General features: G+C 40.7%; 1 protein-coding gene across 5 annotated transcripts in view; it reads left to right on the top strand.

The window, feature by feature from the left end:
• C2CD3 (C2 domain containing 3 centriole elongation regulator) overlaps positions 1–18586 on the top strand; it is a 159570-nt gene that overhangs the window by 107482 nt on the left and 33502 nt on the right. For all 5 annotated transcript variants that reach the window (XM_055094647.2, XM_003814675.6, XM_055094648.2 and 2 more), the window contains 4 exons: positions 6010–6148; positions 8880–8944; positions 13986–14191; positions 15192–15325. In XM_055094647.2, the coding sequence (XP_054950622.2) occupies positions 6010–6148; positions 8880–8944; positions 13986–14191; positions 15192–15325 (544 nt within the window). The remainder of the gene's footprint in view (positions 1–6009; positions 6149–8879; positions 8945–13985; positions 14192–15191; positions 15326–18586) is intronic.

The following is an 18586-nucleotide window of genomic DNA, read 5'->3' as shown; positions in this document are numbered from 1 at the left end:
TGGTTTTTGTCTTTGGTTCTGTTTATATGATGGATTACGTTTATTGATTTGCATATGTTGAAGCAGCCTTGCATCCCAGGGATGGAGCCAACTTGATCATGGTGGATAAGATTTTTGATGTGCTGCTGGATTCGGTTTGCCAGTATTTTATTGAGGATTTTTGCATTGATGTTCATCAGGGATATTGGTCTAAAATTCTCTTTTTCTGTTGTGTTTCTGCCAGGCTTTGGTATCAGTATGATGTTGGCCTCATAAAATGAATTAGGGAGGATTCCCTCTTTTTCTATTGATTGGAATAGTTTCAGAAGGAATAGTACCAGCTCCTCTTTGTACCTCTGGTAGATGCGGCTGTGAATCCGTCTGGTCCTGGATGTTTTTGGTTGGTAGGCTATTAATTATTGCCTCAATTTCAGAACCTGTTATTGGTCTATTCAAGGATTCAACTTCTTCCTGGTTTAGTCTTGGGAGGGTGTATGTGTCCAGGAATTTATCCATTTCTTCTAGATTTTCTAGTTTATTTGCGTAGAGATGCTTATAGTATTCTCTGATGATAGTTTGTATTTCTGTGGGATGAGTAGTGATATCCCCTTTATCATTTTTTATTGTGTCAATTTGATTCTTCTCTCTTTTCTTCTTTATTAGTCTTGCTAGTGGTCTGTCAATTTTGTTGATCTTTTCAAAAAACCAGCTCCTGGATTCATTGGTTTTTTTTTTTTGAAGGGTTTTTTGTGTCTCTATCTCCTTCAGTTCTGCTCTGATCTTAGTTATTTCTTCCCTTCTGCTAGCTTTTGAGTGTGTTTGCTCTTGCTTCTCTAGTTCTTTTAATTGTGATGTTAGGGTGTCAATTTTAGATCTTTCCTGCTTTCTCTTGTGGGCATTTAGTGCTATAAATTTCCCTCTACACACTGCTTTAAATGTGTCCCAGAGATTCTGGTATGTTGTGTCTTTGTTCTCATTGGTTTCAAAGAACATCTTTATTTCTGCCTTCATTTCGTTATGTACCCAGCAGTCATTCAGGAGCAGGTTGTTCAGTTTCCATGTAGTTGAGCAGTTTTGAGTGAATTTCTTAATCCTGAGTTCTAGTTTGATTGCACTGTGGTCTGAGAGACAGTTTGTTATAATTTCTGTTGCTTTACATTTGCCGAGGAGTGCTTTACTTCCAACTATGTGGTCAATTTTAGAATAAGTGTGATGTGGTGCTGAGAAGAATGTATATTCTGTTGATTTGGGGTGGAGAGTTCTGTAGCTGTCTATTAGGTCCGCTTGGTGCAGAGCTGAGTTCAATTCCTGGATATCCTTGGTAACTTTCTGTCTCGTTGATCTGTCTAATGTTGACAGTGGGGTGTTAAACTCTCCTATTATTGTTGTGTGGGAGTCTAAGTCTCTTTGTAGATCTCTAAGGACTTGCTTTATGAATCTGAGTGCTCCTGTATTGGGTGCATATATATTTAGGATAGTTAGCTCTTCTTGTTGAATTGATCCCTTTACCATTATGTAATGGCCTTCTTTGTCTCTTTTGATCTTTGTTGGTTTAAAGTCTGTTTTATCAGAGACTAGGATTGCAACCCCTGCCTTTTTTTGTTTTCCATTTGCTTGGTAGATCTTCCTCCATCCCTTTATTTTGAGCCTATATGTGTCTCTGCACGTGAGATGGGTCTCCTGAATACAGCACACTGATGGGTCTTGACTCTATCCAATTTGCCAGTCTGTGTCTTTTAACTGGAGCATTTAGCCCATTTACATTTAAAGTTAATATTGTTAATGTGTGAATTTGATCCTGTCATTATGATGTTAGCTGATTATTTTGCTTGTTAGTCGATGCAGTTTCTTCCTAGCATTGATGGCCTTTACAATTTGGCATGTTTTTGGAGCGGCCAGTACTGGTTGTTCCTTTCCATGTTTAGTACTTCCTTCAGGAGCTCTTGTAAGGCAGGCCTGGTGGTGAGAAAAATCTCTCAGCATTTGTCTTTACAGGACTTCATTTCACTTTCACTTATGAAGCTCAGTTTGACTGGATATGAAATTCTGGGTTGAAAATTCTTTTCTTTGAGAATGTTGAATATTGGCCCCCACTCTCTTCTGGCTTGTAGAGTTTCAGCTGAGAGATCTGCTGTTAGTCTGATGGGCTTCCCTTTGTGGGTAACCCAACCTTTCTCTCTGGCTGCCCTTAACATTTTTTCCTTCATTTCAACTTTGGTGAATCTGACAATTATGTGTCTTGGAGTTGCTCTTCTCGAGGAGTATCTTTGTGGCATTCTCTGTATTTCCTGAAATTTGAATGTTGGCCTGCCTCACTAGGTTGGGGAAGTTCTCCTGGATAATATTCTGAAGAGTGTTTTCCAACTTGGTTCCATTCTCCCTGTCACTTTCAGGTACAGCAGTCAGATGTAGACTTGGTCTTTTCACATAGTCCCATATTTCTTGGAGGCTTTGTTCATTTCTTTTTACTCTTTTTTCTCTAAACTTCTCTACTCGCTTCATTTCATTCATTTGATCTTCAATCACTGATACCCTTTCTTCCACTTGATCAAATGGGCTACTGAAGGTTGTGCACGCATCACATAGTTCTCGTGCCATGGTTTTCAGCTCCATCAGGTCATTCAAGGACTTCTCCACACTGTTTATTCTAGTTAGTCAGTCGTCTAATCTTTTTTCAAGGTTTTTAGCTTCTTTGCAATGGGTTCGAACATCCTCCTTTAGCTCAGAAAAGTTTGTTATTACTGATGGTCTGAAGCCTTCTTCTCTCAACTCGTCAAAGTCATTCTCCGTCCAACTTTGTTCTGTTGCTGGCGAAGAGCTGTGTTCCTTTGGAGGAGAAGAGGCGCTCTGATTTTTAGAATTTTCAGCTTTTCTGCTCTGGTTTCTCCCCATCTTTGTGGTTTTATCTACCTTTGGTCTTTGATGATGGTGACGTCCACATGGGGTTTTGGTGTGGATGTCCTTTCTGTTTGTTAGTTTTCCTTCTAACTTTCAGGACCCTCAGCTGCAGGTCTGTTAGAAATTTGCTGGAGGTCCACTCCAGACCCTGTTTGCCTGGGTATCACCAGCGGAGGCTGCAGAACAGCAAATATTGCAGAACAGCAGATGTTGCTGCCTGATCCTTCCTCCAGAAGCTTCGTCTCAAAGGGGAACCCAGCTGTATGGGTGTCAGTCAGCCCCTACTGGGAGGTGTCTCCCAGTTAGGCTACTCGGGGGTCAGGGACCCACTTGAGGAGGCAGTCTGTCCGTTCTCAGATCTCAAACTCCGTGCTGGGAGAACCACTACTCTCTTCAAAGCTGTCAGACAGGGACGTTTAAGTCTGCAGAAGTTTCTGTTGCCTTTTATTCAGCTATGCCCTGCCCCCAGAGGTGGAGTCTACAGAGGCAGGCAAGCCTCCTTGAGCTGCGATGGGCTCCACCCAGTTCGAGCTTCCCAGCTGCTTTGTTTACCTACTCAAGCCTCAGCAATGGTGGACATCCTTCCCCCAGCCTCACTGCCACCTTGCAGTTCGATCTCAGACTGCTGTGTTAGCAGTGAGCGAGGCTACATGGGCGTGGGACCCTCCAAGCCAGGCGCAGGATACAGTCTCCTGGTGTGCCGTTTGCTAAGGCCGTTGGAAAAGTGCAGTATTAGGGTGGGAGTATCCTGATTTTCCAGGTACCATCCGTCACGGCTTCCCTTTGCCAGGAAAGGGAATTCCCCGACCCCTTGTGCTTCCTGGGTGAAGCAATGCCCCGCCCTGTTCCATGGGCTGCACCCACTGTCTGATAAGCCCCGGTGAGATGAACCCGGTACCTCAGTTGGAAATACAGAAATCACCCGTCTTCTGCGTTGCTCACGCTGGGAGCTGCAGACTGGAGCTGTTCCTATTCGGCCATCTTGGAACCTCTTTCAAGACTACTTGTTAAATGTTAAACTGCATGTGGACTTGTTAAATGTTAAACTGCATGTGGACAGGAATAAAATCCGCGGTTCCTGAGTGTGAATTTGTTCATCAGAATGCTTTCTGTCCAGAGGGACAGACTGAGGCCCCTGGAGGAGTACTTACTGAAAGGAGCAGCGAGATAGAGAAAAGGGTGGAGCCTCAAAGATGAACTTCACCTATCAAGAGAAGTGGGAGTATGGATTTGGAGAAATCTTTCTTTTTTTTTTTTTTTTTTTTTGAGACAGAGTCTCGCTCTGTCACCCAGGCTGGAGTGCAGTGGTGCAATCTCGGCTCACTGCAAGCTCCGCCTCCCGGGTTCACGCCATTCTCCTGCCTCAGCCTCCCAAGTAGCTGGGACTACAGGCAGCCACCACCACGCCTGGCTAATTTTTTGTATTTTTTAGTAGAGACGGGGTTTCACCATGTTAGCCAGGAGAGAATTCTTGAGCTAGACAGTTATAAAGAATACAAACCAGTTAGAATACACATACAGAATCTGTTCCCTGGAGCATGTCGATTATGTTTAGGACATACTTCTTCTATTCTTTTCTGCTCTGCTCATCTCTTTTCCTTCATCTGTAATCCTGACATTCATAGCATTTTAGAGCTGAAAGTGATCTCATGAAATATATAGTCTATATTTTGTAAAGTGTCTATTATTCAGTGCTATCCAAAAGAACTTTCTGTTATGATGGAAATGTTCTGTGGGTTCAGTGTCCAGTATGGTAGCCACTAGCCCCATGTGGCTATCGAGCACTTGAAATATGGCTAGTGCAACCAAGGAAGTAAATTTTTTATCTTTAGTTTTAATTAATTTAAAGGTGAATGGCCACATGTGGCTAGTGGGTTATCTTCCTGGACAGCTCAGTTAGACTATCTAGTATCATCAGCCATCTTCATTTTACACTGTCTTAAGACAGAATAACTTGACCAAGTCTCCCACATTGGAAACCTGATCTTGTAAAAATTAACATTAGGTATTCTCACCAGCACCCAGTATTTTACATTTGTTAACCCCATAGTAGAGGCAATATAGGAGACAGTTTAGAACATGGACTCTGGAGCCAGAATGCTTGAATTGGACTCTCAGTTCTACCATTTAATAAATATGTGACCAACTAATTTAATTTCTCAGTACCCAGTTTTTAGAAATCTATATGATAGAAATAATAATGATAGAAATAACAATGATAGAAATAATGATAGAAATCTACATGATAGAAATAATCAATAGGATAGAAATAGCTATCTTATAGGGTTGTTGTAAGGATTAAATGAGTTAATATATATAAAGTACATAGAACAGTGCCTTACATATCACAGTAAGTGATATGTAACTGTTACTTACTCTTAGTATTTATCTTAATCCTTACAATATCTTTGGAAGTGTAAGTATAATATGCCCAATTTTACAGTTGAAGAAGCTGTGGCCTAGATACTTCTTGCCCAAAATCACATCGCATGTATGTGGCAGAGCTAATATTTGGTCATCTGACTCTTAGGTTCAGGACTCTTTGTAGTTCTGTCCTGTCTTTTGCCTCTCAACACAGTATTTTCCATCTTCCCACAAAGTACAGAACATGAGAGAAGTCACTTCTTTTTGGAGAATATTTATGAACTGAGCCTTAAAAAGACAGGGTAATAGCAGAAAGGTCACTGAAAACATTTCATCAATTGATTGATTGATTGATTGACACGGTCTCACTCTGTCCCCCAGTCTGGAGTGTAGTGGTGCAATCTCAGCTCACTGCAGCCTCTGCCTCCCAGACTCAAGAGATCCTCCCACCTCCTGAGTAGCTGGGACTACAGGCATGTGCCACCATGCTTGGCTAATTTTTTTTTTATACATGGGATCTCACTGTATTGCCCAGGCTGGTCTTGAATTTCTGCGCTCAAGTTGTCCTCCTACCTTGGTCTCCCAACGTGCTGGGATTACAGGCTTGAGCCACTACACCCAGCCTGAAAACATTTCAGACACAGGGGGATAGCTTGAGCAAAGACCCCATAGGAAGAAGAGGACCAGGAATAGTCCTGCTTGTGCCTGTATAATCTGAGGCTTCTTGTGTACCCTAAAGTACAGTCACTGCACTTTATTCTATTTCAGGGAGCCCCTTGACAGAGCGGAAAGTATCGATACCCAGTTGTTGTGTATCCTTTGCAACAGCCGATGAGTCATCTCCTGTATACACCCAAGTGGTTGAAAACACAGATTCCCCCATCTGGAATTTTCAACAGCAGTCAAGGTTTGTGTTATCCGTTATTCGTCAGCCTTCCAGAATCTGCTTTTTGTTCCAAGACACAAAGTCAGAGCAAGGACTATAACCAACACAATTTTTGAGCAGACCTGGAAAATGCTTTTCTTATCCAAGCAATTATTTAATCCTAGTGTTTATGAATTCACAGCAAGCAGTGGTTTAAAGGTTTTGTTTTAGTGTTTTTAACTCTTCTCAGTATGCTCAAAAATTGTTCAGTGAGAGGACCTCTCTGTTTTAGGCACTTGGAATTAAAGATTATTAAGATACTCCATGCAATTGAGGAGTTCATGGTCTTACCTGGGAAAAAATATCAATAACAAATTACCATCAAGCTGGGTTTGGTGACACATGCCTGTAATCCCAGCTACTGGGGGAGGGGAGGGGTGGCATTGGAGGATGGTGGAGCCCAGGTGGGAGGATCACTTGAGCCCAGGAGTTCGAGACTTGCCTGGGCAATATAGCAAGACCATGTCTCAAAAAAAAAAAAAATTACAATAAAGAGAAATAAGAAGGGGATGCTGGTAGAGCTCAGAAAAAAAGATTATTTAGGACAACCTAGAAGTTCAGGGAAGGCTTCATAAATAAGACACCTCAGCTAAATATTGAAGAATGTATATAAGTTATCCAGATGAATAAGAGTCGGAAAGATATTCCAAACAAAGAGAACTAATATCAGAAAAGGCTGTGGATTTTCATCCTTGGAAAGGACTTCTGGTGTAGTGGAAAGACCCTGGGCATTTGAACCAGAGACACTTGGCCTCCAACTCCATCTCTGTAATTTACTGACTGTGTGATCAAGTTACATAACATCTCTGAGCCACAGATTCTTCATCTGTAAAGTGGGGATCATTTTTATAAGGTCATTGTTAGGTCCAAATTAGATGACATTTAGGGCCTCATGGTACATATAGCAGGTATACAACAAATGTTAGGTCTCCTTTGGGAGGCTCAAAAAATAGAAGGTAAAGTTCTGTCAGCCACTGTGTGGTGCCACTCAGATTTTATTAGGACAAAGAGGGCTAATTAAATGTGAGGGGGCTGGCATAGGAAGCCATGAATTAAACTTTATTAAATGTGATGCAATGTTATGATAATAGTAACAAAATCATTATTAGAATTTATACTGTATCACCTTTTATAAAGTTTAATTCTTGTCCACCAACACTAGCCATACCCATGGTGTCTGGTCTTCTGTTTTCTCACAGTGTTTGTGTACTTATTGAGTCTCAGCAGTTGGTCACATGTTCAGTGATTTGTAATTTGAGAGGCTGGGATGAGTCAGGAGCTAGAACTGCAGTGAAAACTCAGTGCTATCTATAGTGAGCTACTGGAAATTATAGAAATTCTGGCCATAGTGGCCAGAGTACTTCATATAAAATATCAAATCCTCCCCAAAAGGCAGGAAACCAGAGGACTGAGCTTCTAAGTGGAGGTGACTTGTTCATTCACAACCTAAAAACCTAACACAATTACAAAACTTCACAAACGTGATGAAGGGACATTAGCAATCTCCTGATTTCATCTCTTCACTTTACACTTGAGGAGACTGTGGCCCAGGGAGGCTACATAGTCTGTTGGTAACAGAGGCAGGATTGGAAGAAAAATGAATAATGGCACTGTTTATAATTCCTTTATCACAAAATTGTTTCCTTTGATCTTCATAGCAACTTGCAGGTCAATAGTATTATCCCATTTAACAGGTAAGAGAACCAGGCCTGGAAGAAGCTAAGTGCATGGCCAGAGTCACTCAGGTGATAATAGCAGAGCTAGAATTCAGAGGTGAATCTTTTAATTCCCAGCTAGAATTAGAATCTCTGACCAATATTTGTTTCACTTTAGCACCGTGCCACTCATTGGTCAGGAAGTAGGCTCTATTCACTTCCCCAGGGGTGTTTGGGGAATGAAATCAAGCCTCTTGGTTTTCTCTAGATCTCCATCTTGCTTACCTGGAGCACTGGCACCTGGTTTGGAACTTTCCAACACTTTGTCACTTAAAACTGTAATTTATGTAATATATAAATGTATTGGAGGTGTTCAGTGGATTCCACTTCAGCTTCTTTATCTGGTGTGAAAGTTAGGCATTTTCTTATTTTGTTGCCTTGCCTCTGCATGGTGTAGCATTGAGGTCAGGCAAGCCAGGGTTCAAATCCTAGCCCTACTACTTACTGACTCTTAAGTGACCTCAAGCAAACCATTTTACTTCTCTGAGTCCAACCTTATCATCTGTAAAATAAGGATAATAATGTCCATGTTATAGGCTTTTGTGCAGATGAAATGTATATGAAACACGTGGTGCCATGCCTGGCCCAAGGTAGGCACTCAGTAAATGTTCTTTTTCTCTTCCTCTTCCCTTCTCTCCATTCTCTCATTCTAAGGCATAAGCGGAATCATTACCCATTCCAATAAAACTCTTAAATGCATGTTGAGGAACTTCTTTTCCATACTTCCTCCTCTGTCTTAGGGAAACTTTGGGAGTGGTGGGGAGGAAATGTTGTGTCAGGGGAGCCTGTTTTCAAGTCTTGGCAAGTTACTTCACCTCTCTGAGCTTCCATCCCCTCATTTTAACTGTGAAGATAAAAATATATGCCAGAAGATGGCTACGAAAATGAAATAGTATTGGGAAAGTGCTTTGCAAATTACAAGATATTCTTCAAATCTAAGTTTTATACTACAGAAAGTTCCTATACATTTAGTTTACAGTGGTTGTTTTTCTTAATAGGCTATCAAAAGAGCTGCTTCTGGACCCACAACAAACCCTGGTCTTCAAAGTTTGGCATAAAGGAGGTATGAACTCTGTTAAAAGAATATCTGCTTGCTTGTAAAAATAAGCTCACGTCCTGTTAACAATCTACCATTCCTTTTTTTTTTTTTTTTCAAACCAAGTGAGGCATTCCCGACAGTGCTGGGAATGCAGATATGTGGTAGAGGGTAATCCCCCAGAAGGCCACATTATTCTCCTGTAAGAAAAAAAAAATTTTTTTTTTTTAACAAGATCTTGCTCTGTCACCTAAGCTGGAGTGCAGTGGCATGATCATCTCAGTCTCCTGAGTAGCGGGGACCACAAGCACGTACCACTATGCCTAGCTAATTTTTTTTTTTTTTTTTGAGACAGAATCTTGCTGTGTCGCCCAGGCGGAGGGCAGTGGCACGATCTTGGCTCACTGCAAGCTCCGCCTCCCGGGTTCACGCCATTCTTCTGCCTCAGCCCCCCAAGGAGCTGGGACTACAGGCGCCTGCCACCACGCCCGGCTAATTTTTTATATTTTTAGTAGAGAGAGGGTTTCAGCGTGTTAGCCAGGGTGGTCTCGATCTCCTGACCTCGTGATCCACCCGCCTCGGCCTCCCAAAGTGCTGGGATTACAGGCGTGAGCCACCGCGCCCGGCTGCTAATTATTTTTTTGTACAGACAAGGTCTCACTATGTTGCCAGGCTCTAACTCCTCTATCTCTAACTCCTGGGCTCAAGCAATCTCCTGCCTCAGCCTCCCAAAGTGCTGACACTACAGGCATGAGCCACCATACCTGGCCTATTCTCCTACAGAATTCAAGTACTTAAAAATTATATAATTTTGACTACCTGCTTAGTGCAGAAATCCAAGTACATTTCAGTCTTTCCTGTTGTATCTGTCAACCATCATAACGTACAGCCTGCCACATACAAGTGGCTTCCCCCCACGTTCGTATGATGATATTAAGCCTTCTGTTGACTCTGGCTTATTAACCAAGACCCTTGCATTATCAGGTAGTACACAAGAAGAAAGTCTAACCACATATTTTTTCTTATTTTAAGAACCTTCCCAAGAGGGATGTGCTGATATTATGGTCTTTGGACCCAGTTTTATTAAGAGGCATAACACAGCAACATTAAGAGGCTTGACTCTGAAGCCAGATTCTTTGGGTTCAAATGCCAATTCTGCCCCTTACTTTAGCAGTGTGACCTTGGGTAAATGACTTATCTGTGCATATTTACATATCTATAAAATTGAGGCTAATAATAGTACCTACTTCATAGGGTTTTTGGAGAATTAAGTAAGGGCCTGACACTTAGTAAATACCGTATCAGTTTTTCTTGTTTTTATTACCGAGCAATAATGTGCTAAGAACTTTACAAACATCTCTAATTCTTGACGGTAAAAATAAAATTAGTCTAATTTTATAGCTGTAAAAGCTGAAGCCCAAGGAAATTTAGTGGCTTGACTAAGGTCATATATCTATTAATTGGTGGAGCCAATATTTGAACCCAGTTCTTACTGGCTGTACAGCCTTCACTGTTTGTTCTTCACCATGCTAGTAAGATTGGAAAACTTGGAAAATTGAGGTGATGAGGACGTCTAACCATCTCACAGCTTAGAAAATTTTATCTCACTAAATCTCTCCTCTAAGTCTAGCTTCTTTAAGATTCCAGCTAGGCCCTGATTTCCAAATCTTCATTTGTTTTAAGTCACCTACACAGCCTACAGAGTCACAGTTTTTTGTTTGCCAGTGGTGATATTTGGAGCTAACCTCAAACCCTAGTAAAGACCTGAGAGAAATCAGAGTGTAAAGGGAATTGACTGACCTTTCTCTCTGCCTGTGCTCCTGTTGGTGAGTGCTGCTGTGAGTCCCTTGTTTTGATGATGAGTTCTATGTTGCTGCTTTGGATTCACTTAGTTCCTCCACTGCTACCCAACCTCATAAATACAGCAAGAGCTGATCATAACTCGCTTCTCTCTGAATCAACACAAGGAATTCTTGCTGTATTTAGCTGGGCTCCACCCTCCTTTCTAGGCTTTTTCTCTCTTCTCTCTAAAGTACCACAGAGATTCTCAAGCAGACCAGGGTTCACAATTCAGCACTTATTTTAGCAGGAAAAAGAGAATAAACTTTGGTCTTATGCAGACCTGAGTTCAAATCTTGGCTCTGCTGTTTACTATAATAACTATGTGGCCCGAATTAAATCACTTCACCTCTTTCCTGTTATCTTTCTTATTTATAAAATTAGAATAATAGTACTGGCCTTGCAGAATTTGTGAGGATTAGATATAATATATGTAAAGTACTTGGCACATAATTATTGCTTAATAAATGGAGCTATTTTTATTATTATGTCTACTATGTGTCAGGTACTATGCTAGGACTATTGGAGTGTAGAGAATAAAATACATTCCCTACCTTCCAGGACTTCAAGAGGGTCTTGCTAAGATCTGGTCATAAATGAAAGTGAGGAAAATGCCTAGACCACACTGACCACTACTTAGTGTATGTAGATGTCTCTCTCCCCTTAACCCACTTATGCCTGGTGTTCCATTATTGGAACGCTAAGCTTGTGGGAGTTATTTATATCCTACTGCTCAAGGTCATGACCAAGGTCTGATTTTTTACAAAAAAATATGCAGACTCTAGCATAAATGGGTTAATTCTATCTTTTCCACACAAACTCAACACATCTAGTATAGCAAGTACTCAAATCCAACCAAGCTGTGTTCAGCAGATGTTTTATTTAAGTTTCTATTCTGTGCCAGGCACCATGCTAAGTACTAGGGATACAAAGGTAAAATAAAACAGGCATGGTCCCTGTCCTCACAGAGCTTACAGTCAGTGTGGGACATAAAAAGTACAGTATAGTATGATTAGACAAATACAGGGTACTCTGATAGGAGACGTCTAACCCAGACTTAGGATGTCAGAGAAGGCTTCCTGGAGCACACCTGAACTGAGGAATGAAGGAGCAGGATTTTTACTGTAGTCAGAGGGGAAAACAAATACAAAGTTTCAAGTCAAGAAAGAGTTGAGGGAAGTTCTTGTTGACTAGAATATTAACTGCAAAGGGAGAATGGTGGGTTGTCCTGTTAATCCAATGTTAAATTTAACTCTTCCAAGCCATTCCTTTTCTCTGTGATCTGCTTAGCCAAAGCACTCCTCAAGTATGTTTAGGATGTACTACCTTCATTTTAGGCAGAAACCTCCATCATACTTCATCCCCAGTGGGTAAGAATTACTTGACCCCCACTCTGGGGAATACAGCTTCAAGTGTTTATAGAATCAAAAACTTTCCAAGTTGAAGGGGATCTTTTTTTTTTTTTTTCTTTTTTGAGACAAGATCTCACTTTGTTTCCCAGGCCGGAGTGCAGTGGTAGGATTATGCTCACTGCAGCTGTGAACTCCTGAGCTCAAGCAGTCCTCCCACCTCAGCCTTCCAAGTAGCTGGGACTACAGACATGCACCACTATACCCCACAAATTTTTTGTTTTGTTTTGTTTTTTTAAGAGATGGGGTCATGTTATGTTGCACAGACTGGTCTCGAACTCTTGACCTTAAGCAATCCTCCCTCCTCAACCTCCCAAAGTGCTGGGGTTACACGCATGAGCCACCTGCTCAACCAAAGGGGATCTTGAATCTGGTTCAGTACTTCTCATTATATGTGTGTGACTGAGGCTCAGGGAGTTAGAGGAATATGTTTTCCAGTCAAAGCCATACCTAGATTTGCTATTGTGGCACACTGCTCCTTTGTCCCACTCTAGGTTGGCCAGTTTACTTGTGCTTTCAGTGAATATTTATCAAGTTTTTCATGCAGGAAGATGTTATGCCAGGTATGGAGAGTGTAGGAAACATAGTGTAATACCTTTTCTCACCGTTTAGCTAGGTTCCAGTCTAAAGGACAGCAAGCTGTCCAAACAAATGTTATGCAGTATGTGATGAATTTAGTGTCAGCAGGAATGTGCCCAAGGAACTGTGGGAACTTCACGATTACTCCTCTGGAAAATATGCATTCCTTGATTTATTAAGCAATTTATAGACCTACAGTTGTATCAGTGTTTGGTAGATCCAGCCTTTGATTTCACTATACAGAATGGAGCCTATATAAAATAGAAATTCATGGAGTGACAGAGACCTGTGTGTCCCCAGCTACTTCATGTCAGAAATGAGGAATAAGTAGCAAAGAATATGAGAATGAAGGTCATTGCATGGTAGCTTGTCCAATAAAAAGAGAATCTTCTCAGTCATTAAGGGCAGCCCCCTTACCATGTAGAGAAGAGCCTGAGCCCAGACTCATTTTGCACCCTAAACTGTTCTCCAGGGAGTTGTTTTTCCTTTTTAATTTGCATCACTTTGTTCTTAATTAAATATAATGCATATGTAGAAAATTTGGAAAATATAGAGAAGTATAAATAGGAAAATGCAAATCTCTCATAATTCCATCATTGCAAGACATACTGCCCTGAGAAAAATCACTGAGACATGATAGCCTAGGAAAAATAAGTTCTTAAATTTAGTGTTATTTTCTAATTGCCTATATCAAGAGGACCAGCTAGGTGGGGTGGCTTACATGTGTAATCCCAACACTTTGGGAGGCCAATGCAGGAGGATCACTTGAGGCTGGGGGTTCAAGACCACCTGGGCAACATAGTAAGACCCCATCTCAACAAAAAAATTAAATTAAAAATTAGCTGGGCATGGTGGTGTGTGCCTATAGTCCTAGCTACTTGGGAGACTGAAGAGGGAGGATTGCTTGAGTTTGCGAGTTCGAGGCCGCAGTGAACTATGATCATGCTACTGCACTGCAACCTAGACATCAGAGTGAGACCCCATCTCTTTCAAAATGAGAGAGAGAGAGAGAATGAAGTGCAAGCCTGTTAGCTTTTTCCCACCATACAGAAAGGGAATTCCTAACAGGGAAGGCAGGCTTTGGTTGCCAGTCCCTCTCAACTTCATTATCTGTCTTCTCTGATGGCTTTGGGATCACTAAACTCCTCCATCCCCTGAATCAGCTTCTCTGTGTGCACCCTCTAATCTCAGTGGCAGGACATGCCTAGCCACATTGCCCAGCTCTTCTCTTTCCTCTACAGATGAGGAGAGGGTGATTGGCTTTGCCTCGGTGGACCTCTCCCCACTTCTCTCTGGCTTCCAGTTTGTCTGTGGCTGGTACAACATCACAGACTTCAGTGGAGAGTGCCAGGGGCAGATAAAAGTTGCTGTCTCCCCTTTGGAGAGTTTGATACACTTCAAAGAAGAAAGGCAAGCAAGGCGTGGAGTGGAGACCTCAAAATCACTGGTATGTATGGAGATTCACATCCCTAACCAATACGAATTGTACTGACCTATAAGAACATCCTTTACTCATGTTTGGCACTCTCCAGCTTATAGAATACGTTATATACTATATGTGTCTCATAACAACCTCCTGACCTTTTGGGGTGATGAAAATGTTCTGGAATTAGTTAGTAGTGACAGTTGCACAACTTTGAATACACTTAAAACCAGTGAATTGAGCTTTTTAAAAGGATGAATTGTATAATGCATTAATTATATCGCAGTTTCCAAATAAAACAAGGTTGTCATATAAAATCTGAAACTCTATCAACTGACTTGTTTTTCAACTCTGTTACATTGATATCATTAGTCTTTCATTTAAAAAAAAATTGAAAGAATGTGAAGAGGGGAATTGATCACGGTAAGCGTAGACAACTCTTTCAAGGAGTTTAACTGTAAAAGAAAGAAGAATTTCCCAGACTATCAAAAATACGGGAGCTCTATCAAGGCAAAGACTATGTTTTCTATTCATCTCTCTGTCTCTCGTGCCTGGCCCAGCGTCTGGCACAGAGTGGTCATCCATAAATACTGGATGAAAGCATGCATAAGAAAACAGAGTTCATTGGTCCCAATATAGGAAGGTCATTTCTTCGGCCCAACCTTGGTAGTCCTAAGACAAGAAATTTCACAGCCAGATTATCCTCATATGTAAGGTAAATGTAAAATGATATCCATTCAGGCATTTACAGTGTATTAATAGCTGGATGAACAAGAGCATAAATATAGATAAAGCAACTGAAAACCAATCTGATAGCATAGTCTGTAAAATGAGTATAATAATAATAGTTGCCTCGTAAGATTATAAATGAGAAAATGTATGTAAATTGTTTAGCACAGTGTTTAACACAAAGTATTCAGTAAATTAAATGCACACAATAAATTTTACAAATTTATTTATATACTGCTTTGTTATGAATGGGTTTATGGTGACAAGTGTACCATTTTTCTTGTTGTGTTTACAGATCCCAATATACAGTCCCTTTTCCTTCCCTGCCTCTGATATGTGTGCTGCATTCTCCAGCCACATGGCAAGGCAGACCCTAGACCAACTTGCTCATGCCTCCTCAAAGGAGCTTGATTTCTCCTCTCCTGGGAGGTGAGTGAATTCTTGATGATGAGAAGAAATGGGGTTAAAAAATGGAAGTGTGTGAACTGGCTTATCATTTCTCTCTTTCCTTTATTAGAGGAAAAAACAAGACAGGGTAAGAGCTTTGTTGATCTTCTGTCACAACTCCAAAAACCCCAAGATTGTATGAAAACAAAGTTTTTATAAGATAGGAGCTAGAATTTGTACTGCTATCAGAAGGGTCACTTCAGTACAAGGGACAAGTTTCTGTTATCCTCAAAGGCCTTTAACCTTTATCCCTAAATTCAGTCATCAACTATGTGAGAAATGCATCTTCTTTCCCCTGCTAAAACTATGTGCCAGTTTATTTTACAAAAAGCAACTGGTCCATCCTTTTCACCAAGCCAGCCTTGAACATGCATATGGCTCTCAGGGCTAGAGCATGTTCCATCCTATACAAGGACAGGGTCTAAGAATAAGGTTGCTGCTTTCCATTCTACCTCTTTACAGGCCCTAGAACCATCTGAAGCACCCCGCTGCCTACACCAGAGTCTTTCCTATGTCTTTCTCTTCAGCTCAGGGAAAGGGCAAGGAATCTTGCCCTACAGCAGCCCTTCCTACAAGAGCAGTTACTGAGCAGACCCTTTTATTCCAAGAAGACACTAATATCATGTAACACTCTAAGGCCCAATTCAGGGCTACATAGTTTTCTACTTGATCACCACATGAAGAGATCCTTGGTCCTCTGTACAAAGAGAGCTATGTATCTGTCAATTCCTAGATCCCAGATTTTAGATAATTCCTTTGTTATCTCTTTTATAAAAGTGTCACTTTGACCATACCCAATCAGTGGGACACATGGGTAGGATGAGGGTATCTCTAATGCCCACCCTTTAGTAATTTTAAAAGCTAAAAGGTTAATGGCTTGCCTTTTGTCCACATAAAGATGTCCCTGTTACCACTTCAGAAGGGCCACATCGAAGTGTCATATTATATACAGACAGCCATTTAAGGCTAGGCTATAATTCACTCTCTAACCATCTTACCAGAGATCCAGCTCTTCCTGACCCTGCCCTGCTCAAGGGACAGGGTGGTGAAGTGGGCTGTGAGGTCAGACAGATCTGGAATCCTATCCTGGCTTTACCACTTACTAGTTACATGTGACCTGAGGCTAATTACTTTAGTTTTCTGAGCTTTAGCTTTCTAATTTGTAGGATGAAAATAATATAGTACCTCAAGGGCTGTTACAAAGAGTAAATGAGAATAGAAATAACTCACTTTTATATGGCCTTTATATACATTAGCTCATTGGGTTTTCACAGCAGCCTTAAGAGAGAGGTTTTATTACTAATAATACTTGTGAAATGCGTAGAACAGCAGTTTCCAAACTTTCTGGTCTTTGTGCTTTATTTGTAATAACCAAAAACTATAAACAACTCAGGTGTCCATCAACAAAAAGGTGAACAAATAACCAAATTGTTGTATATCCATACAATGAAATATTAATACTACTCAAAAATAAGAAGAAATGCATTACTGATAGACAACAAAATGAATATAAAAATAATTATGCTGAGGAAGAGAAGCTAGACGAAAAAGAGTACATTGGACCAGCCATGGTGACTCAGGCCTTTAATCTCAGTGCTTTAGGAGGCTGAGATGGGAGGATCGCTTGAGGCCAGGAGTTCAAGATGATCCTGGACAACATAGTGAGACCCCATCTCCGCAAAAAAATTAAAAATTTGCCTGCCTGTAGTCCTAGCTACTAAGGAGGTTGAGGCAGGAGGCTCACTTGAGCCCAGGTACTTAAGGGTGCAGTGAGCTATAATCACACCACTGCACTTCAGCCTGAGTGACAGAGTGAGAACCTGTCTCTTAAAATAATAAAAAGTACCTTGTATATGATTCCATTTATATAAAATCCTAGAAAATGCATCCTAACCTATAGTGACAGAAAGCAAATCAGTGGTTGCCTAGGGACAAGGCAGGGTGGATAAGGAGGAAAGGAGGAAGGAATTGCAAAAGACAAGAAGAAACTTTTGGAGGTGGTAGATATATTCATTATTTCGTGGTAATGGTTTATTTGGATGTATACATGTGTTAAAATTCATCAAATTGTATTCTTTAAATATGTAAAGTTTATTTTATGTCAGTTACACATTAATAAAGCAGTGGTTCTTAAACATTTTCACTTCAAAACCCTTTTATACTATTAAAAATTAGTGATGACCCAAACGGGTTTATGTGGGTTATATCTATCAATTTTTACCATATTAGGAATTGAAACAGAAACTTTTAAAACATAATAAGCAAAATCAATTGTATTTCTATATACCAACAATGAATAACCAAAAATGAAATTGAGGCTGGGCGTGGTCTCTCATGCCTGTAATTCCAGCACTTTGGGAGGCCAAGGTGAGAGGATTGCTTGAGCTCAGGAGTTCGAGACCAGCCTGGGCAACAAAGTGAAACCCTATCTCTACAAAAAATCAAGAAAATTAGCCAGGCATAGTGGTGCATGCCTGCAGTCCCAGCTACTCGGGAGACTGAAGCAGGAGAATTGCTTGAGCCCAGGAGGTCGAGGCTACAGTGAGCCATGTTCATGCCATTGCACTCCAGCCTAGGCAACAGAGTAAGACCCTGTCTGCCAAAAAAAAAAGAAAGAAAAAAGAAAATTGAAAAAGGTCTAAATAAAATCAAAGACATCCCATATCTATGGATTAAGAGACTTAATATTTTTACGATGGCAATATTCTCCACGTTGATCTACAGATTCAACACAATCCCTATCAAAATTCCTGCTGGCTTTGTGGAAATGGACAAACTGATCTTAAAATTAGTATGGAAATTCAAGGCACATGGAATAGGCAAAACAACCTTGAAAAAGAACAGAGTCCCTAATTCCAAAGCTTACTACAATGCTACTGTAAGCAAAACAGTACTGGAATGAGGATAGAAATATAAATCAGTGGAATTGAATTGATAATCTCAAAATAAACCCATGTGTCTGTGGTCAACTAATTTTCAACAAGGGTGCCAAGACTAATGAGGAAAGACTAGTCTTTTCTATAAATGGTGCTGGAACAACTAGATATCCACATGCAAGTGATTGAAGTTGGACCCCTTCCTCAAACCATACACAAAAATTAACTTCAAATGGGTCACATATCTAAATGTAAAAACTAAAACTATAAAACTCTTCCTAGGAAGCAGAGGAGTAAATCTTCATGAGCTTGGATTAGACAATGATTCCTTAGGAAATGACACCAAAAGCACAAATAACAAAAGAAA

This window comes from Pan paniscus, chromosome 9, assembly GCF_029289425.2.
Source record: "Pan paniscus chromosome 9, NHGRI_mPanPan1-v2.0_pri, whole genome shotgun sequence".
In the NCBI taxonomy this organism is placed as follows: domain Eukaryota; kingdom Metazoa; phylum Chordata; class Mammalia; order Primates; family Hominidae; genus Pan; species Pan paniscus.
This window is presented reverse-complemented; position numbering and strand designations above follow the sequence as displayed.